The 26405-nt window shown below is 35.0% G+C and overlaps 1 protein-coding gene across 2 annotated transcripts in view; it reads left to right on the top strand.

Annotated features, from left to right (window-relative positions):
• NRG3 (neuregulin 3) overlaps positions 1–26405 on the top strand; it is a 1117732-nt gene that overhangs the window by 877699 nt on the left and 213628 nt on the right. For both annotated transcript variants that reach the window (XM_049790772.1, XM_049790773.1), the window contains exon 3: positions 17791–17864. In XM_049790772.1, coding sequence (XP_049646729.1) covers positions 17791–17864 — 74 coding nt within the window. The remainder of the gene's footprint in view (positions 1–17790; positions 17865–26405) is intronic.

Consider the following 26405-nt stretch of genomic DNA (forward strand, 5'->3'; position numbering starts at 1 on the left):
TCCATGGTAGGATCTTCCCACAGTTAATGGGAGAGTGCACTTAGGGCGTGAAAGGATCATTCTGACAATGATAGTTGGCAATGATCACTCTGAATAAGAACTAGGTGCTGAAAGGAGATAAAGTGTTTTACATGATATAATTTCAGTACCAATATTGCAAACCACAGTGTCTAGAAGGACTTCTACTCTTTAAAATAAGATAAAATGGTTTTCTGAAAGACATTTTCATCATTGATGTTTTCTTTTTTGAATTCAATCTGTAATACTTTAACAACAGCCCAAATCAACTTTAGATTTTGTTTTTTATTTTTATATATTTTTTTGTTTTTTGGGCACAGCCAGTGATGCTCAAGGGTTACTCCTGGCTATGCGCTCAGTAATCGCTCCTGGCTTCTGGGACCATATGGGACATTGGGGGATCAAACTGTGGTCCATTCTAGGTTAGGGCATGAAAGGCAAATGCCCTACCACTTGCACCACCACTCCAGCCCCAATTTTTATTTTGGTAGACTATTTTACTCTATATCTGTTTATGCTTCCTGCTAAACACTTAATTGACAAAGATGATCATCACCTTTCTTCATTTATGAATTTAGACATGTAAGTCAATTACTTTTCTGTTTCCAATTAAGCAGAGACAAGTTAAGGGATTTATCAATGGTTGCCCAAGGCATATGTCTTTGGATAGATACCGTCCTCGAAAGCTAGATGTTAATATTTACCACACTCTACTTGATGAATACTACAAAATTAGTAATATAGCATTTTCTTATTAAGTTTTTAATAACACTGAAAATTCTTCCACTTACAGTTCTTATTCCAAACCCTTCAGGTTTGGGATAAGAAAAATGACTATTTCATTTGTTTTTAGTAATTGGATGACATGAAGTTATATTTTTCTATAAGTGATGTTAATGTGGTGCTGTTTTATTTATCTAAACATAAAATTAGTTATTTTTGTTTTCTATAGTTTAGATACAGTAAAGTCAAAGATAAATTTGTAAGTGTTCTCAATTATATCAATATAAGCTATAATAATTGAAAATTCTTCCTTTAGACTTTATTGCATTTTTTAATTTTGTTATTGAAGTACTTAAGCTAAAGTTTTTAACCAGATAGAGACAAAAACATTTATGAAAATCAATACATATTCAAAAATACATAAGACTTCTTGATTATAGATTATCCCAATAAAATGTCATGATTTAGAATAAAATGATTTGGTGTAAATGAATTTCTTTTTCTCTGGTACTAACATGGAACAATGAAATATATGGGTGGTTTACATACTTCTTACCTAACAACATGTATTACTCTACTCAGGGTTAAAAAGAAAATACATTCACTTGAATAAACAACAGTTTAAACTATTTTAGAACTTCTCAGACTTGAAATTATTTTTCTGTCATCAGTGCTCAGACATTAACGGACTACAGTGTAATTTTTCAGATTTATCTTTGAAAGCAAGAAACAGAAAGTCTGTTTATAATGATCTTATGGTCAATGATTGACACAGAAATGATATTTAAGAAAGTACATTTATATTTATTTGTTTGAAGACATACCTGGCTATATTTAAGGTTTACTTGTGATTCTCTGCTCAAAGATTATTAATGGCGATGATTGGAAAAATATAGTGTTGGGAAATGAACCCAGTTCAGCCACATCCAATGCAGCTAATGTATTGCATAACTTGTTCCTATGTGCAAGTTATCGATGACACATTGAAGATCTTTTAAGAGTTTGAAGCTATTTACTACACAATTTAAAATACTCCAATTTCAAATTCTGCCATTTAGAGTTGAAAGAATTTTTGGAAAAGTGGTACCTACAGCCAGTTTGTAGGTTATTTTAATTCTAATTAGTTAACTTTAAAAGCTTGCTGTCTTAATTAGTGTTCCTTTTAAATAACACCACTTAATTAAATTCTCAATCCAGCTAAAGAAAGCTAACATTTTAATCAGTGTTGCTACAGTCTTCATAGCTAAACTGAAATCTAAGCTTCAGCAGGGAATGGTGATAAAGGTAATTTCTTCAAGCATCTATAATAACATCTAAGTCAATAATGTTAGCCTGCATAAAACTATCTATTCCACCCAAGACAAATTTTGCATCCTGGCTGAGACCTGGTTTGAAATTCTGGCTCCTCAAAAGTATACCTCTTATCCTTTTTATGCTGAAAAATTCACTCTGCTTTGTTAATGTTGAATGTTCTATTTTGTCTTTGTTTAGTTTCTGTTTTCGTAAATGGAAGAGAATAAGAAATCAAGAAACATCAGTAGTATTCTCTTATACTTCTGTTCTTAAAATGTTAGTGATTGGTAATTACCTTTTAAATTTGTATGTCGTTCAAGAAATTTGCTTATAAATCAGTGACTAGTCTCTGTAGCATGGTTTTTGCTTAAGAAAACATTCTGAAACTTTATAACAATGTTTTAATCAATGTATTTCATTGTTATAATAAATCATTGTTTTATTTCATATTTAAGACTTATTTTCTAATATTAATCATGAGAAATATTGGGTGTAGGGTGATATATGTAGACATTAAATTTCTTTGAAAATGTCAGGAAGTTCTATAAATCAAGTAAGATTGTTGAGGAAACTCCAGTTGAATTTTCATTTAGCTCAAATACTTACAGGATTGATGATTCAAGATATTTAACATTTTTGAATTTCGATTCACTCACTTGGAAAGCTAAAAAATTAATTCCAAAATGCAGAATAACCAAAAATCTAATATTTAATGAGTCCTAACCACAAACCACTTTTTCCTAATAGAATTTCTAGGAGGATGCTACTGTTTCATCCATTTCACAGATGAAGAAAAATTGAAAAGCAAAGCAATAAATAGTGGATGCTGAATTTCAAAGTAGGCAGTATTTCAGACCACCCTGCCTCTGAAATGTAAAGATTAAATGCCCAATAAACTTTCCATTTTCTCTAAACTGAAACTATGAAGATAAAGAAGACTACCTTGAGGAATTGCACTTTTTCTAAATCAGTGTTTAATAGGCCCCTTAAAAATGGTAGACATGCCTATCAATGACAGGTTGTCTCCATTCTTGTTACATATAATAATAGTGCTTGCTCTCCTATCAATGTAGGTTGATGTAATCAAAAACAAGTGTTAGAGTTGTCCCTATTCCCTTCATAAAGTTAATTGATTTTATATCTAAAATAATTGTTCAAACAAAACATGTATTTGAAAGAAAATAAATCTATGTTCACTGCAGCACTATTCACAATAGTCAAGATCTGTTAAATCAAATCCCAACAGCAGACTGCAGATAAAGAAATTGAAACAAAAAATAGGCACCATGTTTTGCTACAAAACTATCACAGAATATGAACTCTTACTCTAATCTATATAAAGAATTAGAGGATAGGATATTGTGTTAACTAGAATAAGTCAGAACCAAAAGGAAAAATGTCAGGCACTTTCACTCACAGATGCTATATAGAGAATAAAAGTAAAGGAAGTGATAGTGTTTGGCAAAAACAAACCCTTGGAATTGAACAAAGAATTAAGTTTATGAAGCAAGGAATGGTGGAAGAATATGAGGGAAGATGGAATGGATGATAAGGGGTCTAAGATGGATAGTTTTTGACATTTCGGTAGTTCTAGTATAGTAATATTGCACATCAAATGGATAAGCTTTAATAGTATTATAAATCACATAGCTGAATAATTATAAAATTAAATAAAACTAAAAGACACTCTAGAAACAAAGCATATATTCTTAGAGTTCTTAGACTTTTCTGATCAACCTTTCCCTAAGAAATGTTTACAGTATACTGAATATGTAGTCATATAAAATAAGAATGCAAATATGATATTTGCAGATCATCATGACCAGTGTATTGGAAAATAATTATATGTTGCTCATATTATTATATAATTTATAACGAGAAAAGAAAAATTTATTACTAATTAGATGGAGGTGCTTTTTACTTTTACACAAAGAATTAAAATTTGGTTTAAATGGGGCCGGCGAGGTGGCGCTAGAGGTAAGGTGTCTGCCTTGCAAGCGCTAGCCAAGGAAGGACTGAGGTTCGATCCCACGGCATTTCATATGGTCCCCCCAAGCCAGGGGCAATTTTTGAGCACTTTCTGCACATCAAATGGGTGTGGCCAAAAAAACAAAAAAAATTTTGGTTTAATGTTATACAATAAGACAGAATATCTTCTCCATTTTTGAAGATTATTGATATTTTGATATTATAATAATTGCTGATAAGAATACTGCTTTGAGTCAATAAGTAATACAAAATGGGTAGAACTATATTTAGGTCATTGTTGGAAATTCAGGACTGATATCAGACCAAAAATAATTCTATGATTTTTCTAGAATCAGGTTCAAGTTTTAAGCCTTTGACTCTTGATAACAGTAAATTTGTCTTTTAATGGCAGATGACTGATTTTTTTTACATTTTAATTGATTGTGTTTTTGAGTCTCAATGTGTTTTTTATATCAAAAATTTCAGGAAAATATTCAGAAACTCCGACTTTAAGAAAATCATAACAGGACCGAAATGGTGGCATAAGTGGTAGGGCATTTGCTCTGCATGCGCTAACCTAGGACAGACTGCAGTTTGATTCTTTGGGGTTCCATATGGTCCCCCAAGCCAGGAGGGATTTCTGAGTGCAGAGCCAATTTCAACACTTACAATTAAGTATTTAGGTGAATTACTTTCAATTATAAAATAAGTGGGAATTAGTGAGCACATTTAAAGTACTATTTTCCATTTTACTCTTCCATTTGTTAATTTTTTAGTAAAACTTTCAATTGTAGAAAGGTGGTCCATTTTCAGGGATTGTCCAGGACTATTCTTGATTTGTTCATAAAAATGACCCTTTATTGAGTCATATGTATAGCCAAAGATTCAACCAGTGGTGATCCTTTCCCATAAATAGATAAATAAAAAATATTGAACCAGGTTCAACTGAGGTAGATGCACTCTAGGCAAATACTTTACCTTTAGTAGTATTCTTCTGGTGTCAGAAAGATTCTTTGTTTTAAATTTAAAGTACCAGGTATTGGGGTATTGAACCCAGCTCCTCATACCTGCAAGACAAGCACTCTAAAATTGAACTACATCTTTGGTTTAAAACTTCAGTTTTTTTTTTAAAGCCCACCCCATCCACTCTGCCTCAGTTTTATTTTTAACATAAATACATTATCTTTTTTTCTTTGTTAAATTTTAAGTCATATTATAAATATGTAATGATTAATATTTTAAAAGCAATAAACCATTGCAAAAATGAACAAATTAATTTATTCTCAGTCTCAAATACAACAACTTCGTGTTTTAATTTTAATGATATGAAATTATATGCTTAAATTTGACTGTTGAAAGTCATCCTTGCTTCTTCAGAGAGTAGAAACCTTTTTGAATTTATGGCTCATCAAAAGTTTGAAAACAAGCTATTTTTATTTACACAACTTTTAGTGGTTGCTTATTTTATTAGTATTACAAAACATAACAGTTATCTCTAGCAAATTTTTTGGTTATGAGTTGAGTCCTCTCAATGGATTGAACAGTGATTAATCTGATGTTTATCATTACCATCTTTAGTTTACATTACAAATTCAATGTCCTCAAGTACCATCTCTAGAGATTTCATTTTTCCCTCCTGCTATACATCATTTCCGAAATCTTCATCACTATTACAATATAATTCTTCCCTCTGTGTTCCCTTACAAAAAGATGACAAAGCAATCATCTCTCATCTTGACATCCTTTCCACACATATTTTGTATAAAGTAATAATTGTGACATGTTTAAAACTCAGTTGTTTAATCTACTTGCATGTTTTTGTTAGCCCTTAAATCAAATAAGGTGCTAAATTTGGTCATTACTAATCTCAGAAATTATTTTGGAAAATAAATAATTCAATATAGAAATTCTATAAATAATATCTTGATATTTTTCCAATGAACTATTTCTAACATTTTAGTAGCAGCAAGTAACCTAGATCTTATATTACATAGATTTTTTTTCATGTAAATGAAAATTTTTATAAGATAAAAATACTTTTCATTAACTGCAATAATTTATCAGGAAATTGTTTATTATTTATTTATTTATCTAAAATTTGCTCAAAATATTCACCTATCTACATTCATTACTGATTGGTCAATTACCATCATGATAAATTCAGGTAAATACATATTGCAAAACATAGTCTGTTTCTTAAATATCTCTATATAGTAAATCTTTTATTTTTCATATTCTAATAGACATTTGGATTGTTTCCATGTCCTAATATTTTTGTAGGTACTGCAGCGAACATAGGTATACACATATATTTTTTTAAAAATTAATTAAATAAATGTGTTTTACAAAGTTATTGGTAATTAATTTTTTATAAGACCAATCCTACCACCGGTGTCAACTACCATTACCACTGCTTCCATTCTGTGTCATCTACAAAATCCAACCAACCTCCCTGTTCCCTAATTGCCACCTTTGCAGGAACAGTTCATGGATCCAGCTCAGACTCATGTTTCCAGTGTTGTTGGGTCAGAGCTTTGTATGTATATATATATATATATATATATATATATATATATATATATATATAATACAGATTTTATATATATACATATATATACTATGGCACTCTCCTAGTTTCCAACTTTAATTGACATTCAGACCCTTGTTCCTTCATTACTTCCCATTCTCATCTTCCTCCTTCCCAATTTGATTTATTTCCCTTTTATTTCTCTAGACCTTGGTTCAAGAGTGATCTAAGAACCCTTCATTCTACATTATATTTCCTATTCTCTTCTTTTACATGTCACAGATAAGTGAGATCATCCTGTATTTGTCTTTCTCTATCTGGCTTACTTCACTCAAGATATTTTATCATTTAAACCAGGTTGTAGCAAATTGCATGGTTTCATCATTTCTTGCAGCTGCATAGTATTTCATTGTACCACATCTTTAGGATTTATTCAACTGTCTTTGAACACTTCGGTTTATTTCATATGTAAGCAATTTTACTCATTGTAGCTATGAATAATGGTGTGCATATATCCCTTTAAATTAATGTTTTTCTTTCTAGATATACCTGAGGGTGGTAATATGGCAGCTCAATAATGAGTTTAATGAGAACCCTTCATATTGTCTCCCATAAAAGCTGAATCAAAAACTCATTCCCACAGCAGTAGATGAGAGTTTATTTTTCACAACAATCACACTGGCACAGATTTTTTTATACAAATATTGATATGTGGCATTTTTATTGGTATGAGGTGATAATCTCATTGTCTTAATTTGGATTTCTCTATTGATATGTTGCTGAATGCTCTTGTAGGTACCTATTGGAATTTGTCTAGCCCTCCTATAAAATGTCTATTCATTTCTCTTTCTATTATTGATAGGATGTTTGAATTGGTTTATCTTGTACTTTGCTTGTTTATTATACACCCTGGTTATAAGGCCTTATCTGAAAATGTTGGGCGCAGATATTTTTCCCATTCAGTTTGATATCTTTTAGTTTTATCCCATCGTTCTTTTGCCTTGCAGAAACTCTTGTATTTGTTGTGGTCACATTTGTTTATCTTTGGCTTTGTTGCCTTTACCAGTATTATCCGTTCATTTGAGATGCCAAATTTAGATATTTCTGCCCATATTTTCCACAATGTGCTTTATATTTTTCTGGCCAGATATCTGGATCTTTGATCCATTTTGAATGGACTGTTGTGAGAAATATGAGATATGGTTCAAGTTTTATTTTCTTTGTTTTTTGTTTGTTTGTTGTTTGATTTTATGGTTTAGGGTCACACCTGATTGTACTCCAGGGTTTCTCCTAGCTCTGTGCTCAGAATTTGCTCCTAGCAGGCTCGAGGGACCATATGTATACCAAGAATTGAGCCCAGGTTGGCTGTGTAGAAGGCAAATGCCCTACTGCTGTGCTATCTCTACAGCTCATTTTATTTTCTTAAATGTTCTTATCCCATTTCTTGAAGTGACTCTCTTTAATCCATTTCATGTTCTATGATCCTTTCACAAAAATTAACTGTTCATATTATATATATTATATATGTGGGGTTTTCCACTAGATAGTCAATTCACCTTTTGATAAGAATCTATTTTTATTACAGCTTCAGGCAGTTATAATCACTATAGAGTTATAATAAATTTCCAAATTAGGTAATGAGATACCTCTGCATTTCTTATTTTTTTGTATGGCTTTGTCTATTTGTGGTCCATTCTGATTCCAGATAAACTTCAGTATTGATTTTTCAAGTTCTTAAAGATCTAATCTATACTTGGATTGGTTGCATTGAATTGATAGAGTATCTTAGGTAAAATAGCAATTTTAACAATAAGGATTCTTCCAAACCATGGGCATAAAATATTTTTTATTGCCTAAGATCTTCTTCAATCTTTAGATTTTAAATGATTTAAGTTATCATGAAATAGATCTTCCACTTTGTTAAATTGCATCTATACATTTGATGTTTCTGTATACTATTTTAAATAGAAAAGATCCATAGATCTATTTCTCTTAATTTTTATATTAGAATTCAACCATATGGCAAAAGCTGGCTCCCTGTGTGTGACACCAGGCGGGGAAAATCCGCGAAAGTACACCGGCCCAGTGGGGCTCAGCTGTGAAAGACTGTGAGTGTGACCTGTCTATGTCTGTCTACTGTCCTCTTGCGTGAAACTCTTGCGAGTGGGGCAAAAAGAGCCTCCAGAAACCTCGCTCGCCCAGACGCCATTTTCAGGGAGGGACTTCAGAGCATAAAAGCCGGCTATCCTTTGCAAAAGCTGGCTCCCTGTGTGTGACACCAGGCGGGGAAAATCCGCGAAAGTACACCGGCCCAGTGGGGCTCAGCTGTGAAAGACTGTGAGTGTGACCTGTCTATGTCTGTCTACTGTCCTCTTGCGTGAAACTCTTGCGAGTGGGGCAAAAAGAGCCTCCAGAAACCTCGCTCGCCCAGACGCCATTTTCAGGGAGGGACTTCAGAGCATAAAAACCGGCTATCCTTTGCAAAAGCTGGCTCCCTGTGTGTGACACCAGGCGGGGAAAATCCGCGAAAGTACACCGGCCCAGTGGGGCTCAGCTGTGAAAGACTGTGAGTGTGACCTGTCTATGTCTGTCTACTGTCCTCTTGCGTGAAACTCTTGCGAGTGGGGCAAAAAGAGCCTCCAGAAACCTCGCTCGCCCAGACGCCATTTTCAGGGAGGGACTTCAGAGCATAAAAACCGGCTATCCTTTGCAAAAGCTGGCTCCCTGTGTGTGACACCAGGCGGGGAAAATCCGCGAAAGTACACCGGCCCAGTGGGGCTCAGCTGTGAAAGACTGTGAGTGTGACCTGTCTATGTCTGTCTACTGTCCTCTTGCGTGAAACTCTTGCGAGTGGGGCAAAAAGAGCCTCCAGAAACCTCGCTCGCCCAGACGCCATTTTCAGGGAGGGACTTCAGAGCATAAAAACCGGCTATCCTTTGCAAAAGCTGGCTCCCTGTGTGTGACACCAGGCGGGGAAAATCCGCGAAAGTACACCGGCCCAGTGGGGCTCAGCTGTGAAAGACCGTGAGTGTGACCTGTCTATGTCTGTCTACTGTCCTCTTGCGTGAAACTCTTGCGAGTGGGGCAAAAAGAGGCTCAGAGGAGCACGGCCGCTCCGCTTCGCTACGCGGCCGTGCACTCTTTCTAAGGAAAGAACTCCATTGCAACAAGAAGGAAAAATCACACTAAGAACGGCGCTATATCACAGAAGCAAACATTTCTCTCTGGACTGTCTTCTCTGTTACATGCTCGGGCCTAAGATTTGACCCAGTGTGAGGCTTCATCCACGGAGGACTCCCCTCCCTTAGAGGCAAGTCAGCCCATCCAGAAAGGGAGGAGCCAGAGGAGTGTGCTGCCTACATCATATAGACAATGAATACCACTACAACACGTAGAAAAACCCACAATACAAATGTGACAATGGGGAAACAGCGCAGGCCAGCATCAGACATAGAGAATGAAGATGACAATTCTGAGGACCAGATAATGACTGAACAACTAATCAACCTCTCAGATAAGGACTTTAGACTAGCAATATGGAAGGTGCTCAACAGACTCCAAGAAACCATGGATCGAGTTGAACAGAACACTAATAAGAACCAAGAAAATATGAAGGCAGAAATGACAAAACTCCAAACTGAAATAACATGTCAACTAACAGGCCTGAAAAACTCAGTAAACGAAGTGAATGACAAAATGGATAAGCTCTGGGACAGGGTATCAGAAGCTGAGAATAGACTTGGTGCTGTGGAAGATGAGATACATAACAATTCCATACAGCAGGAGAGATTGGACAAAAAACTTAAAGCAAATGAGCAGACAATGGAAAAATTAGTCAAAGAATGGGAACAGACGAAAATAGAAGTCTATGATAAGATCAACAGAAACAACTTAAGAATCATTGGAGTCCCAGAGACCCAGGAAGAAAATTTCCAGGAAGAATCAATGGTCAAGAACATCATTAAAGAGAAACTTCCAGAGCTAAAGAATATATGTGATCAAATCCTGCATGCCCGAAGAGTACCAACCAAAAGAGACCCCAGAAAAACCACCCCAAGACACATCCTAGTCACAATGACAAATCCCACAGATAGAGACAGAATTCTGAAAACAGCAAGATCAAAAGGGGAAATCATGTTCAAGCAAGCTTCCCTGAGATTTACAGCAGACCTGTCACCAGAAACGCTCAATGCCAGAAAGCAGTGGTGGGATATTGTGACAAGACTGAATGAAATGAATGCTTCACCCAGAATACTATACCCAGCAAAACTCACTTTCCGGTTTGATGGAAGAATACATGGTTTCACAGACAAAAAACAGCTCAGAAACTTCACAGACACAAAACCAGTCTTAAGAGAAAAACTGAAAGACCTAATCTAAGACAAGACTACCCAAAAGACACACCAAATTTTGAAATAAAGATGGCGTTAAATCCCAGGACAATTCTTTCTCTCAACGTCAATGGACTAAATGCACCAGTTAAGAGACACAGAGTGGCTAAATGGATCAAAAAACTCAATCCAACCTTCTGCTGCCTACAAGAAACGCACCTGAATAGTCAGAACAAACATAGACTCAAAATAAAAGGCTGGAGAAAAGTTATCCAAGCAAACAACACCCATAAAAAAGCTGGAGTGGCCATACTAATATCAGATAATGCAAACTTTATACTCAGGAAGGTTGTAAGGGACAAAGACGGACATTTTATATTAATCAAGGGGTACGTAGAGCAGGAAGAATTCACTCTCCTAAACATATATGCACCGAATGAGGGGCCAGCAAAATATTTAATACAACTGCTGACAAATCTGAAAAATAATATCAACAACAACACAATAATTGTGGGGGACCTAAACACGGCTTTGTCAACACTGGACAGGTCAACCAGACTGAAACCCAACAAGAATATACTAGACCTGAGGAGAGAAATGGAAGAAAGAGGCCTAGTGGATATATATAGGACACTCCATCCCCAGAAACCTGGATACACATTCTTCTCCAATGTACATGGGACATTCTCCAGGATAGACTACATGCTGGCACATAAAACATACCTCCATAAGATCAAGAGGATAGAAATTTTGCAGACTACCTTCGCTGACCACAAGGCTCTGAAATTATTTGTGAACTCCAAAGGGACTCAGAAGAAACACTTTAACACCTGGAAGTTAAACAGCCTCATGCTCAATAACCAGTGGGTCCGAGATGAAATCAAGGAGGAAATAAAAAGGTTCCTGGAAACAAATGACAATAAAGACACAAACTCTCAGAACTTATGGGACACAGCAAAAGCAGTACTGAGAGGAAAATTTATAGCTTTGCAAGCACACATCAGGAAGGAAGAAGGAGCTTACCTGAGTAGCTTAATGACACAGCTAATAGAACTAGAAAATGCTCAACAAAAGGACCCAAGAACAGGAAGACAGAAGGAAATAACAAAGCTGAGAGCAGAAATCAACGAAGTGGAAACTCAAAAAACAATCCGAAAGATCAACGAAAGCAGAAGTTGGTTCTTTGAAAAAATAAACAAGATTGATAGACCACTGGCAAACCTAACAAAGAAAGAGAGAGAGAGAAACTTGATAACTCGTATCAGGAATGAAAAAGGAGAGATCACTACTGATATGACAGAGATTCAAAGGGTAATCAGAAACTACTTTGAAAAACTCTACGCCACTAAAAATGAGAACCTGGAAGAAATGGATAAATTCTTGGACTCTTATAATCTTCCACGGTTGAAGGAAGAGGATGTAGCATATCTAAACACCCCCATCACCATTGATGAAATTAAAACAGTAATCAAATGTCTGCCGAAAAACAAAAGCCCAGGTCCAGATGGATTCACTAATGAATTCTATCAAACTTTCCAAGAGGAACTACTGCCAATCTTGGCAAGACTCTTTCATGAAATTGAACAAACAGAAACACTTCCAAATAGCTTTTATGAAGCCAACATCACCTTGATACCTAAACCAGACAGAGACGCTACCAAAAAAGAAAATTACAGACCAATATCACTGATGAATGCAGATGCAAAGATCCTCAACAAAATCCTGGCAAATAGGATTCAATGCCTCATTAAGAAGATCATCCACTACGATCAAGTAGGTTTCATCCCAGGAATGCAAGGCTGGTTTAACATCCGTAAATCTATCAACATAATACACAACATCAATAACAAGAAAAATAAAAACCACATGATCATATCAATAGATGCAGAGAAAGCATTTGATAAGGTCCAACACCCATTCTTGATCAAAACTCTCAGCAAGATGGGAATGGAGGGAACCTTTCTCAATATAGTGAAGGCCATCTACCACAAGCCAGTGGCAAATATTATCCTCAATGGAGAAAAACTGAAAGCCTTCCCTCTAAATTCTGGCACAAGACAAGGCTGTCCTCTCTCACCACTCCTATTCAACATAGCACTGGAAGTACTTGCTACAGCGATTAGGCAAGAAAAGGATATCAAGGGAATCCAGATAGGAAAGGAAGAAGTCAAGCTCTCACTGTTTGCAGATGACATGATACTCTACTTAGAAAACCCTAAAGACTCTATCAAAAAGCTTCTAGAAACAATAGACTCATATAGCAAGGTGGCAGGCTACAAAATTAACACACAAAAATCAATGGCCTTTCTATACACCAACAGTAATAAAGAAGAAATGGACATTAAGAAAACAACCCCATTCACAATAGTACCACACAAACTCAAATATCTTGGAATCAACTTGACTAAATATGTGAAGGACCTATACAAAGAAAACTATAAAACTCTGCTCCAAGAAATAAGAGAGGACACACGGAAATGGAAACACATACCCTGCTCATGGATTGGCAGGATTAACATCATCAAAATGTCAATACTCCCCAAGGCATTATACAGATTTAATGCCATCCCTCTAAAGATACCCATGACATTCTTCAAAGAAGTGGATCAGACACTTTTGAAATTCATTTGGAACAATAAACACCCTCGAATAGCTAAAGCAATCATTGGGAAAAAGAATATGGGAGGAATTACTTTTCCCAACTTTAAACTGTACTACAAAGCAACAGTTATCAAAACAGCATGGTATTGGAATAAGGATAGGTCCTCAGATCAGTGGAATAGGCTTGAATACTCAGAAAATGTTCCCCAGAGATACAACCATCTAATTTTTGATAAAGGAGCAGGAAATCCTAAATGGAGCAGGGAAAGCCTCTTCAACAAGTGGTGTTGGCACAATTGGATAGCCACTTGCAAAAAATTAAACTTAGACCCCCAGCTAACATCATGTACAAAGGTAAAATCCAAATGGATTAAAGACCTCGATATCAGCCCCAAAACCATAAGATATATAGAACAGCACATAGGCAAAACACTCCAGGACATTACAGGCATCTTCAAGGAGGAAACTGCACTCTCCAAGCAAGTGAAAGCAGAGATTAACAGATGGGAATATATTAAGCTGAGAAGCTTCTGCACCTCAAAGGAAATAGTGCCCAGGATACAAGAGCCACCCACTGAGTGGGAGAAACTATTCACCCAATACCCATCAGATAAGGGGCTAATCTCCAAAATATACAAGGCACTGACAGAACTTTACAAGAAAAAAACATCTAACCCCATCAAAAAATGGGGAGAAGAAATGAACAGACACTTTGACAAAGAAGAAATACGCATGGCCAAAAGACACATGAAAAAATGTTCCACATCACTAATCATCAGGGAGATGCAAATCAAAACAACGATGAGATACCACCTCACACCCCAGAGAATGGCACACATCACAAAGAATGAGAATAAACAGTGTTGGCGGGGATGTGGAGAGAAAGGAACTCTTATCCACTGCTGGTGGGAATGCTGTCTAGTTCAACCTTTATGGAAAGCGATATGGAGATTCCTCCAAAAACTGGAAATCGAGCTCCCATACGATCCAGCTATACCACTCCTAGGAATATACCCTAGGAACACAAAAATACAATACAAAAACCCCTTCCTTACACCTATATTCATTGCAGCTCTATTTACCATAGCAAGACTCTGGAAACAACCAAGATGCCCTTCAACAGATGAATGGCTAAAGAAACTGTGGTACATATACACAATGGAATATTATGCAGCTGTCAGGAGAGATGAAGTCATGAAATTTTCCTATACATGGATGTACATGGAATCTATTATGCTGAGTGAAATAAGTCAGAGAGAGAGAGAAAAACGCAGAATGGTCTCACTCATCTATGGGTTTTAAGAAAAATGAAAGACACCCTTGTAATAATAATTTTCAGACACAAAAGAGAAAAGAGCTGGAAGTTCCAGCTCACCTCAGGAAGCTCACCACAAAGAGTGATGAGTTTAGTTAGAGAAATAACTACATTTTGAACTGTCCTAATATTGAGAATGTATGAGGGAAATGTAGAGCCTGTTTAGGGTACAGGCGGGGGTTGGGTGGGGAGGAGGGTGATTTGGGACTTGGGTGATGGGAATGTTGCACTGGTGATGGGTGGTGTTCCTTTTATGACTGAAACCCAAACACAATCATGTATGTAATCAAGGTGTTTAAATAAAAAAAAAATTTAAAAAAAAAAAAAAAAAAAAAAAAAAAAGAATTCAACCATATATCCCAACTTAAAAAAAGGAAAGGGAATAAATTCTATTATGTTTTAATAAATAATAAATAAGCAGAACACCTATTATATGAATGTCTCTTGATTTTTTTATCTAACAGAAAGCAAAATTTCAAAAATATTTATAATTATCTCACATTCAAAAATCCAAAATGATTCATAGCTAATATTCTCAAGAGATATCCTTAACCCACTGTAACAAAGTTTCCTGCAGTTCATCTGTGCAGAAAGAATGAATGCATTTAAGACTTTCTTTGCTTTATTTCTTGAGTATTATTGTAGATTCAATCCCTTCATTGGTATGCACTTTTGGCCACCTTTCTGTTTCACATTTGGATGGGTCTTCACTTATCAAGGTGATAAATATATGTAATTTTTAAATAGAAAGTTGATCTTTTTTTCCTTAAAAACCCAATACAAATTGGTAGGGACACTGACTCTTTACAGGTAGGAGAGCTTTCTGTGTTACCCGGTCACAGGTCTCAACTGTGCCTGATTTCCCAGCTTGGAATGGGCTGCTTCAACATCATCACAGTTGGTTATCCACAGCATGCTATCAATGTGCAATGAAGACATAATACAATTTTCCCCAAAACCCCATGGGTCCTGAACACGTCTGAGTGGGCTCAAGCTTGTGGAAACTCATTTTAAGATTTGAGAAATTTCAAACACCTATTCTTGTTTTCTTTTCCATGCGCAAATGGAAAAATGCATTCATGTCACAAAGGTATAGTTAAAAGAATAGGTAAACAAACCAAAAGCACTTTCTCTTGAAAGCAACTTTCTAATCTCCTTAGGACACCATTTTCATAGTAAATGAATATACAAAGAGTAAAGTATGCTTTCAAAGCACATCATATGTTAGAACTTCAAACTACTCAAAAGGTTAATAAATGAGTGCAATAACACACTTCAGAACATGGAGTTTTGGGGAAAACACTGCAATAAATACAAGGAAACTCTCAATATAAAAACACCATGCAATATGTAGAATCTAAGTTTTAGGACACACTCTTACATACTCTAGACTTACTCACTGTATTCAGAGATCACCATCAGGAGTTGCCAGTTGCATGCAAGGCAAGCATCCTGCCTGAAATAGTCTCTTCTGACCCCCATTATTTTTTTTTAATTGCAAATTCACTTCAGACACATTTTCTGACTTCTTACCACTTTAGAAAACAATGTCTGATTGATTTCAAGTACAATAAATGGCTAACAACAACAAAATATTATGAAAATATGTGACCACTTTCGCAAATTTTTCAATAAGCTATTGGGTATCTGGAGTATTGAATATGAGGTCTTTGTTCTCTGTTTATGAGGAAAATTGCCAAATACCCTCTAGAGTGCCAGGCTTTAAAAGGTGCTAAAGAGAGCCTGCCCAATTACCTGAATTCCAGTTTGGCTCACAATGAAAAATTACCTTGCTGCTTTTCAGTGTAGGTACTCCGTTTTCAATAGACCTTATCTAATAGTTTATTACACTCAGAAAACAAAGAACATTCTAGAGAAAGAATCTGCTGCACTAGTCTGCCATAAGATTCGCTTTGATTTTTTTGTCAATTTCATATTTCTAACAACCAGAGGATTGTTTTATAAAACTGATTTTTTTAAATGCCTGCAGCACAATTTCCTTCTCTGTAAGTAGGACGAATTCACCCCAAAAGTAAGGATGTATGCTTCCTCTTCTTAACTTGAGCATGACAGATTAAGTAGCTAGTTCACTACTGAATTCTACACCCCACCCCACCCCCGATTCCCTTCACCTCAGTCCCACCTCCTGCACTGACAGCTTTCAGAGGAAGGCAATGGGGCCACCTGACTATCTGTTCCTTGAACTGCCTGCCGATGACCCTTTGCTTAAGCAGTCAAACAACCCTGATTGAGTGAGCAGCGTGAAGACAAGGACATAGGACTGGCAGGGTTGAGGAGACATGCTTCATTAGGAGTTATTCCAGGCAAATTCCTTGCTTCTGTATTGTACCCACCACAGGAAAGTTGTGTGTACAATGCCTTGCAGAAAGTAGACACTTTAAGTGTGTTTGTGGAATATAAAAGGAAAAACGATGAGAGAAATATGTCTGTTTAGGGAAAATGCACAGAGACCTTGCATATAAAGATAGATGTCTTACAGAACTTGCCAAATTTTCTGAAATACTTTATTTTCTTTTTTACCCAAGTGACACTGGAAAATAGCCAAGCTTAAAAATAAAACAATAAAAATTAGCAAACAAAACAAATAACACTAGGGAATAAAATGCACTGGAAATATTTCATTTATCACATTATATGATAAAATAGTATTTTAAAAGAAAAATGGCAATTACCAAATGATGTTTCTGAAAGGCAGTTTTTCAGGACTAGTGTGTTAGATAAACAAAATAATTTCTGCACACGTACAATGTTGTTCATTTTATTTTAGGTTCACATATTAATCTCCAAAGCAAAGCAGTGCTTTTCTTCTGGGGAGTGGGTTACAGAAATAGAAGCTAGAATATGGTGCTATTAGGAAGTAACTAAATCAAACAATGTGAAAGCATGGATGTACTGCTCTCTCTTTTAAGTAACTGTGGGGATCTTTGGCTTTTTGAAATCTTGCATCTTTCACAATCACTTACATTATATTTGTCATTTATCCTGTTTCTCAGGTGCAAAGAAGGCTACCAAGGAGTCCGTTGTGATCAATTTCTGCCGAAAACTGATTCCATCCTATCAGATCCAAGTAGGTCAAATATTTTTCTCTTTTCTCTCTCTCTAAAACAATATATAGGCTGCCCTTACTCTGAGCAACTGTTGGTAACTCAGCCAAAAGCTATACTTCTGTTGTACATTTCTGAAAGCTGTTAAGGAAGAAAGTTAGTGACAATTTGAAAGCTCAAAATCTTCTCAGAGCTAACATGATTGTGGCATGTCTTCTCCAGTAATTGGACAGATACTACAATTCAGCTAAGCCACCAGCCACTGGAAATTCTAGACAATCTCCTTCCTTATCTTTCAGTCTTTTCCTATGCTTCACCTCTCACTATCTCATCATAAAAGCAGAGATGAAAAATAAAAAAAATGTTATTGTTTGTGTGTTTCTAATGATTTCTTATAGAAAATATAATATCATACTGGTTCTTACCATTTGTTTAGTAACTTTTGATGATATCAAGTGCACTAACCTTTATTAATGAAACTAACGAATTAAGAAGTTAAAATTATATAAGAACTTTTCTAGGATATAAACCCCATTTTTAGCAGCAGCATTATTGACATCCTATTACAAATACAACTATTCATTAAATTTTGTTGGTCGTGGTGTTTTATTTTTTGTGTGAAGAGTATCAATATCTATACTGAAAGGCTAAATTCCAGTCAACTAAAAATATTAACTTGCTAACTTTATATATAAATAACCTTTTGTTATTTCAATGATCAATTTTAGTTACCAGTAAGTAAAGGGGAATTTTATTCAATCAGCACTTTGATTCAATGAGAATATGACAGGTATCAACAAAGAAGCAAATATTATGGTTTTCTATCAAATATATAGAACACAAACTTCAGAAAAATATATGTAAATAACTACAAAAGTTTTTCTGCCTATAAGCATGCCTGCATAATGAACTTGTCATGTCATATTCCAAAATCTCTTTAAAAATACATGTTTTTATTTTCACCTTGAATTTCTTGCTCTATTTCATTGGTAAATGTAGTGTTGTTTTCTATTTAAGAAAATGTTTAATATAATTTAAGAGAACTATATGTTAACCTTTTCAAGGTAAATCGCCATAGAGTACCAATTGCTCTTTTCTTTGAATATTCAACGCTTCTGGAGAGAAATAAAGGCTGCCTAAAAGGAGTAGTCAAGATATCCAGGGGTTATTTCTATTCTCTGAAATGTGAGGAATGATCTAGGAATCACCTATTGTGGTTTGAGGTTATTATCTTGAATATCTAATAGGGGTCCTCAAACTTTTAAAACAGGGGCCAGTTCACTGTCCTTCAGACCATTGGAGGGTCTGACTATAGTAAAAACAAAACTTATGAATGAATTCTTATGCACACTGCATATATCTTATTTTGAAATGAAGAAACAAAACAGATACAAATACAATATGTGGCCCGCGGGCCATAGTTTGAGGACCACTGATCTAAAAGTTCATTAGAACAGACTAGCTTATTTTTTATTGTCTTTAACAATATCTGATGTGCATAGCCTAATTGTTCTTTTTTTATTTTTTTCCTTCCTTTCCTTCTATAGTCATTTTTATTCCTTAATATACTGTTGTTTTTTCTTTTCTTTTAAACTCACTCTCACCTTCCCTCCTTTCTTGCTTTCTTACTAATTTTTCATATGTAATCATAAAATATCTATATTCAGAACACTAGGAAAAGGAACATCATTGAGACACTCATCTCTTTAATTAATCTAATTAAATTTTCAAATTCTATTGGAGATCACATTCCATCACTGTCGAAGTTGACTATGAAAATTACATGAAGATTTTTTTCCAAAATGATTTATCTTATATTGGGGCTGGAGTGGTGGTGCTAGAGGTAAGGTGTCTGCCTTGCAAGCGCTAGCCTAGGATGGACCTCCGTTCAACCCCCCGGTGTTCCACATGGTCCCCACAATCCAGGAGTGATTTCTGAGGGCATAGCCAGGAGTAAGCCCTGAGAGTCAAATGGATGTGGCCCCCCCCCAAAAAAAAAAAAAAGATTGATCCTATATACAAACTCTAATCCTTAAACCGAGGTAGTATTTGCATAAAAATATTTTCAACAACAGTATTTCAATTATTAAAATATTAAAATTAATAAAATATAAAAAATTTCTAAAAGAAAAGAGGAATATATATAAGTAAAATATCATACCATATCCAGTATGTTCTGTTACATTACAATAACCTTGGTAGTTATAAGAAATAGTCCTATCAAGTGAAAGCTCAAGAAAAAATTTATTTTATACAAATTGTTATAGGAATAATCTTTAGCTTAAAGGCATAAATATATGTGAACAGAGGACTTGATAATATTTGGGTTGTGAAAATATATGTAAACTATATGTTTATATTTTCTATAAAATTGCATGGCAATAATATTACATAAAAAAATTCCAGAATGCTATGACATTAAAAAAAAAAGATTTTAAAACCTAGATATGTTCCTGAAAACATTCCAAAGGAAAAATGCTATATTGTCCTTTCATCTGTGTATGTATATATAATATATATACATATATATAATTTATACAATTATTGGAATAATTATCAGGTATTACTTGATCACTCATTAAGATCCATCCAATTCATAAGAACATGAAGTTACACGCAGAATTTATATAAAAGTATAGCAGAATTAGGACTTAAGGCCGACACAGACTAGTGAAAATCTGTATACATAAACATGGGAATGAATCTGGTAGGAACATTTACTTTCTTATGACCTTAGAAAAATTATTTATTTCCAAGTCTCAGGCTTTCATTCTGAGTAATGGCAATAGTAATACCTATAGGCACCTATCCCAAATATGGAAAAGAAGTTGATACCAAATAAATATTATCTCAATTTCTTTTGTCAGCACTATCACCATACTAGTATATATTTAGATTTTACTTGTGCCAGGCAATGTGCCAAAGGGCTTTTTCTAGATTATCTCATTAAAATCTCACAGTCATAGACTACTGGAAAATTACTAGCAATTGCTCACATTTTATAAATGAGGAAATAGGGCCTCTGAGATGTTAAATAAACTTGCTCAAGGTCACAGAGCTAGTTAATTCTGGAATATAGTTTCAGATCCAAATGACTCTAGGGCCTGAGTGCCCAGATGCAGCATCTTTCCCTGGCCCCCTCCATTCTCTAGTTATTTTCATTATGACATTTATCACTCTAAATTTCATTGATGGACTCAATGACCTGAAGCAAACATTATTTTAAGGAATAATATTTGCACAGTTTTCATATCTTAAAGCAGCGACTTGAGCTTCCATGGAGATTTAAATCCCTAATGAAATTTTCTTGTCAAAATTCTGGCTGAAGGATTGTTTAATTTGCTGCTCATGTTATCTTTGGAAGGATTTTATGCTCAGGAAATAAGCTTCCTGCTAACACCCTCCCTCTATACACCTTCTCTTTCTCTATTCTTCCTTTTACTCTCCCCATTATTTAAGGTGCCTTTTATTTTGTGAAACCCCAATATAGGTGGAAATTGTGTTGAAACCTCTGTTTTAGTTTTTCCTGGCTAATGCAGAGTTGATCAGAAAGAAACATTGGTTCATACAAAAACAATCACACAAAAGAGTTCAAATTGTGCACATGGTGGGGGTTGCTAATAAGATTTTACAGTGAGTTGCTCTATGACTGCTCTAATTAGTGTTTTTCACTACTATGTTCCTAGATAGCTTTTCAGATTCCTTACTTCAAAAGCTCAATCATAGTATCTTCCAATTAATTTTACTCATGAAGACATATACAAACAAGAATAAAACCTAAAATTCACCTTGATGTCCATATATATATATATATATGTATACACATGTATATATAATATAATATATAATACATATATAATATATATTATGTAGGGGCCGAAGAGATAGAATAGTGGGCATAGTGGTAGGATATTTGCCTTGCAAGCGGCTGACCCAGGACCAAAGGTGGTTCGAATCCTGGCATCCCGTATAGTCCCCGTGCCTGCCAGTAACGATTTCTGAAACAGAGAGGAGTAACCCGTTGAGTGCCACAGGGTGTGGCCTAAAAACCCAAATAAATAAATAAATAAGTAAATATATTATATGCATAACATATATAGATATAGATACATAGATCAGATTAATCTAATGTTCAAAATTCACAATGAATCATAAGAAAAAGGTTCTCAAGGTAGGAGATAGGAATCTGTCAAAAAAATACATGACTTTTTTGTGGAAGATCCAGTCCAAATTTCCAAACTAGTCTAGCTCTTCTAAGAGGCTACTATTTGAATCCTAAATGCTCTAACAGTCAAATTATAGGAAAATTATATTTTCTGGATAATATTTACTGTAGTTCCTATCAGTTTGTTCTCTAAGCACAGGATGTAACTCTAGATCCCATGTTGTTTTCTTGAACCAGAGCCAGATAAAACTTAAAAAACAAAACATGATTAAGGACTGAAGAATGTAACTCCTTGATATAGTATTTTCGGAGCACAAGCCATCCTAACTTATAATGAAGATACTGATTTCTGAATCGATAGAGAGTACAAGAAGTAAGGCATCTGCTTGTGTGTGCCCTCTTTGGCTTGTTTGAATGGTTTGCTCTTTGCATGGTTCACTCCCTTACACCACAAATGGTCCCCTAAACATAAAGACTGGAATAGTCTGTGAGCACTGCTATTTTGGCCCCAGTTACACACCGACATCCTGGACAAAATATAATCATGATCTAATTACGCTTAATGAAAGCATGACAATATCTCAAGATACTGATACAGAGCAAAGTTAAAGAATGGGGTTAAGAAGAGAAAATGCCCATGTGTTGTTTTTTTTTTTTTTCCTCATACAGATGGAAGCAGCTAATTTTGGGTCTTACAAGTACTCCTAGTCCTCACTAGCTTCCAACATTCAAATATCCAGTTTCACTAGAGCTGGAAATAAGTGTCAATTCTTCTGGCCCAAGCTTTGAACTTGAGGAGCTGAGTCATCTATACCCACCAAGAATATACGGAGAACTTTTATCATTAGTCTAAATAGAATTTCCCACCGAAACTTTGTTATGTTTTTTTTTTTTTTTCCTACAAATCATGAATCAGGCAGCATTTAACCAAGCACAGTGTTTCTCCAAGTGGATAATATCATCTCCTGCGAGGAACTAGTATTATCCAATTTGGTTTTGATAGCCCATGGTGCAATTGGAAGAGGCACTTGATTTTCCTTTGTGTAGAGAGGGCAGAATTCCAGAGGAATGCTGTCCCGTCCTGCAGGACTCCGTTATTCCGTGGGTGTATAGAGGGGTCCCAGCCTGTAAAGAGAATGGAGGAAAGAGAGACGGAGACCAAATAAAGTGCCTTATCAAGGTCTCAATTTATTGATCGGTACAGGCTCTTTTAAGCATGATTAAAACGTGGTGGAGAGGAAGCAAAATGGAACAGCTTGCATTACAGACATTCTCTACAGGGAGCATCCTGTGAATAAACTTTACATGTTATCTTTACACAGGAACCATTTTCACCTTAAGATAGTAAAGCTTCAAAGATGTCTCAAGCTTCCTGGAATGTATGGCTGATAGGATGCTGCAGCATTTCTTTGAGCTCTTGGGCTAGTTAATAGCTAATGCCTTAAGTTGCTCATTCAGGCCACACAGAGTAGCTTGTCCTGCAGAATTTCATAACAGGGTTTGGTCTCTGGAAGTCTCTGACAGAATGCTGAGATATTTTCTAAGAAATGGTAGGAAATGGTAGGTAGGCCAAATAAATTTTGGAAACAGAGATCTAGCAAATTAAAAAAAAAAATTTACAAAGTAGTAAATGCTGATTGGTTCACCAAGGCATTTCTCTCTGGGAGAGTCAAGCCTAAAATCTTTGTTTATTGAATACAGTGCTTTATTTAATATAGTGTTTAACTTGTACAAATTATCCTTGGGTCTTATCTGGTTTCCAGTAAACACATTAGCTTCCTTAGAGATTAGGACACAGGTGTTGTTCTAAAAGTACCATATTAAATGCCCCGGGTTTGATATGGATATAAAACTGATGAAAGCTAAAAAAGATAACTTTATTTCAGGTTACTCATTACTACATATTAGGCTTTTGTGTTTCAACTTTCAAGAAATAATTACTTCATAAGTACAAAAGTTGAATAACAATGGGGAAATTCCCCCAAATTATTCATACTATATACTCTGCTTTCTTCAGTTTTATATAATACTTATAGAAGTGTTGTTTTTGTCCACGTGTATATATAAAAGCTTAATTAAATACATACTGAATTATGTCGAATCCTTGACTACATGCACTTAAAACTCATGCCTTGAGAAAACCACAGAATAATCCACTATCACATTATTTATATGTAGTAGAATCCCTTAAGCTTTCTGACTAAATGTTAGACAAAAGCAAAAGGCATTGCTTATACCTGTAAGCTATTCAGAAATTAGATAAAATAGATAGTTTAAATAGTATATATGTAAATTCAGTCTCTCATTTATTTAACAAATGATTCATAATGTATAAAGTAGTGCATGTTGTATATTCAAATAATGACTAGGATTTCACCATCAAAATTGAGTCTAGAAAATTATAGTTAGTAGTTAAATTTATTTATATGCTTGCAGGGGTCCTCAAACTTTTTAAACAGGGGGCCAGTTCACTGTCCCTCAGACCATTGGAGGGTCTGACTATAGTAAAAACAAAACTTATGAACAAATTCTTATGCACACTGCATATATCTTATTTTGCAATGAAGCAACAAAACAGAAACAAATATGTTGCCTGTGGGCCATAGTTTGAGGACCACTGCTTTAAAGCAAAAGGAGGACCTTTTTATAAATTGTCAAGAGTCACTTGGATATTTATAGGCAATACAATAATACAGGCAAATTGTATTCAACTGACAAGATGCATCATGCCTGATTTATAATGTTCTAGGGCAGACACCAGTATTTTGCAGGCTTTAAGCAAATGGGTTGGACATTCCCCATATCTTGTTTAAAGGAGTGTTCACAAGAGTTGAAATGTTCTTCTACTTATTTTTTTCATTCTTACATTGTTTTCTCTTTTTATTTAAGCATGGCAATTACAAAATTGTTTATAACTGAGTTTGTCTTACAACATAATTCAAAATGTTACCTGTAATTTAACCTACCAGTTATTTGAACTTGATGAATTCTAGTTTTATTTTCTTTATCAAATGTTTATAATATTAAATGCATAATTATTAATAAAATTTAAAAATATTAATTTAATCAGAGCATTTTGTGCTTGCATCTACAAGAGCTCAAAAAATAATCTCTCTGGGTCTGGAGTAATAGCAGAGAGGTAAGGAGTTTGCCTTGCATGCAGCTGACCCAGGACTGACCTCAGTTTGATCCCTGGTGTCCCAGATGGTCTCCCAAGCCAGGAGCTATTTCTGAGCGCATAGCCAGGAGTAACCCCTGAGTATCACCAGTGTGGCCCCAAAACAATAACAAACAAAAAAAAGAAAAGAAAAGAAATAGTGTATCCATTATTCTTTTTAAAATGTTTTAACATTTATTATTACCTTAAAACTATATAATGCAGTAGGCACCAAGGTAGGTTCTGCCAGAAATTTTAAAAGAAGGGAGACATTAATTGGTTTCAAATATCTCCTGTTCCATAGAGGAAAGGAAAATTGGCCAAACAAAGACAAGTAAGAAAACATAAAAAAGACAAGACAGTCTAATGAACCAAATCTTGAGAAAAGGGCAGTAAAAGTTCACCTAAACTGAGAGAGTGATTTGAGCAGCACAAAAAAGAATTATCTGAAGAGAGCAGTGAATTTTCCACACAGGAAACTCTGTGTACGACTGCACAGACAGCATAGTGTCTGCATTTACAAACACCATTCACACCAAATGAAAACTATTGAATTGTGTGTCAAAGTTCTGGAGGGCAATTTCTATTAATAAAGTAAATGGAGAAAAAGAAGTTACTTGAGGGCACAAAGTTGAATCGAATAACCATTTGTCTTCTAGCTAGTGAATCTTCAAATCTGAGCTAATGAAGATGATTATCTTCCAGATTAGAATCTACTTGGAATATGATTCTTACCCTGCCCTTAGAATAGGTTGATAGATAAAATATGAAGCTCTTTTTTCCATGTCTAACTTTAGAAAAGAAGTAACAAAATTAACAGATTTTTGGTGAAGTCTCTTTTTTGTTTGTTTTGGTTGCTTCTTGGTAATGAGAGCTTTATGTTATTTTATTTCTTTACATTTTCTTTAGTTTTTTATTAATATCTTTGTTTAAGTACTATGATCGAAAACACATTTGTAGTTAGGTTTCAGCCATACAAATGTATATCTCCTTCACCAGTGGAACTTACCACACCAATACCCCTATTTCCCTCCTCCCCCAACCCCTGCCTATCTTCGAGGCAGGCATTTTCTTTCTCTCATTCACTACCATTGTCATGATTATTGTTAGTATAGCTATTTATTTAACTGCACTCACCAATCTTTATGTTAAGCTTCATATCATGGGCTGGTCCTTTCAAATCTCATCTGTTGTCCCTGAGTATTATTACTATACTACCTCTTATTTTTCTTAAATCCCACA

The sequence above is a fragment of the Suncus etruscus genome, chromosome 17 (assembly GCF_024139225.1).
Source record: "Suncus etruscus isolate mSunEtr1 chromosome 17, mSunEtr1.pri.cur, whole genome shotgun sequence".
In the NCBI taxonomy this organism is placed as follows: Eukaryota; Metazoa; Chordata; class Mammalia; order Eulipotyphla; family Soricidae; genus Suncus; species Suncus etruscus.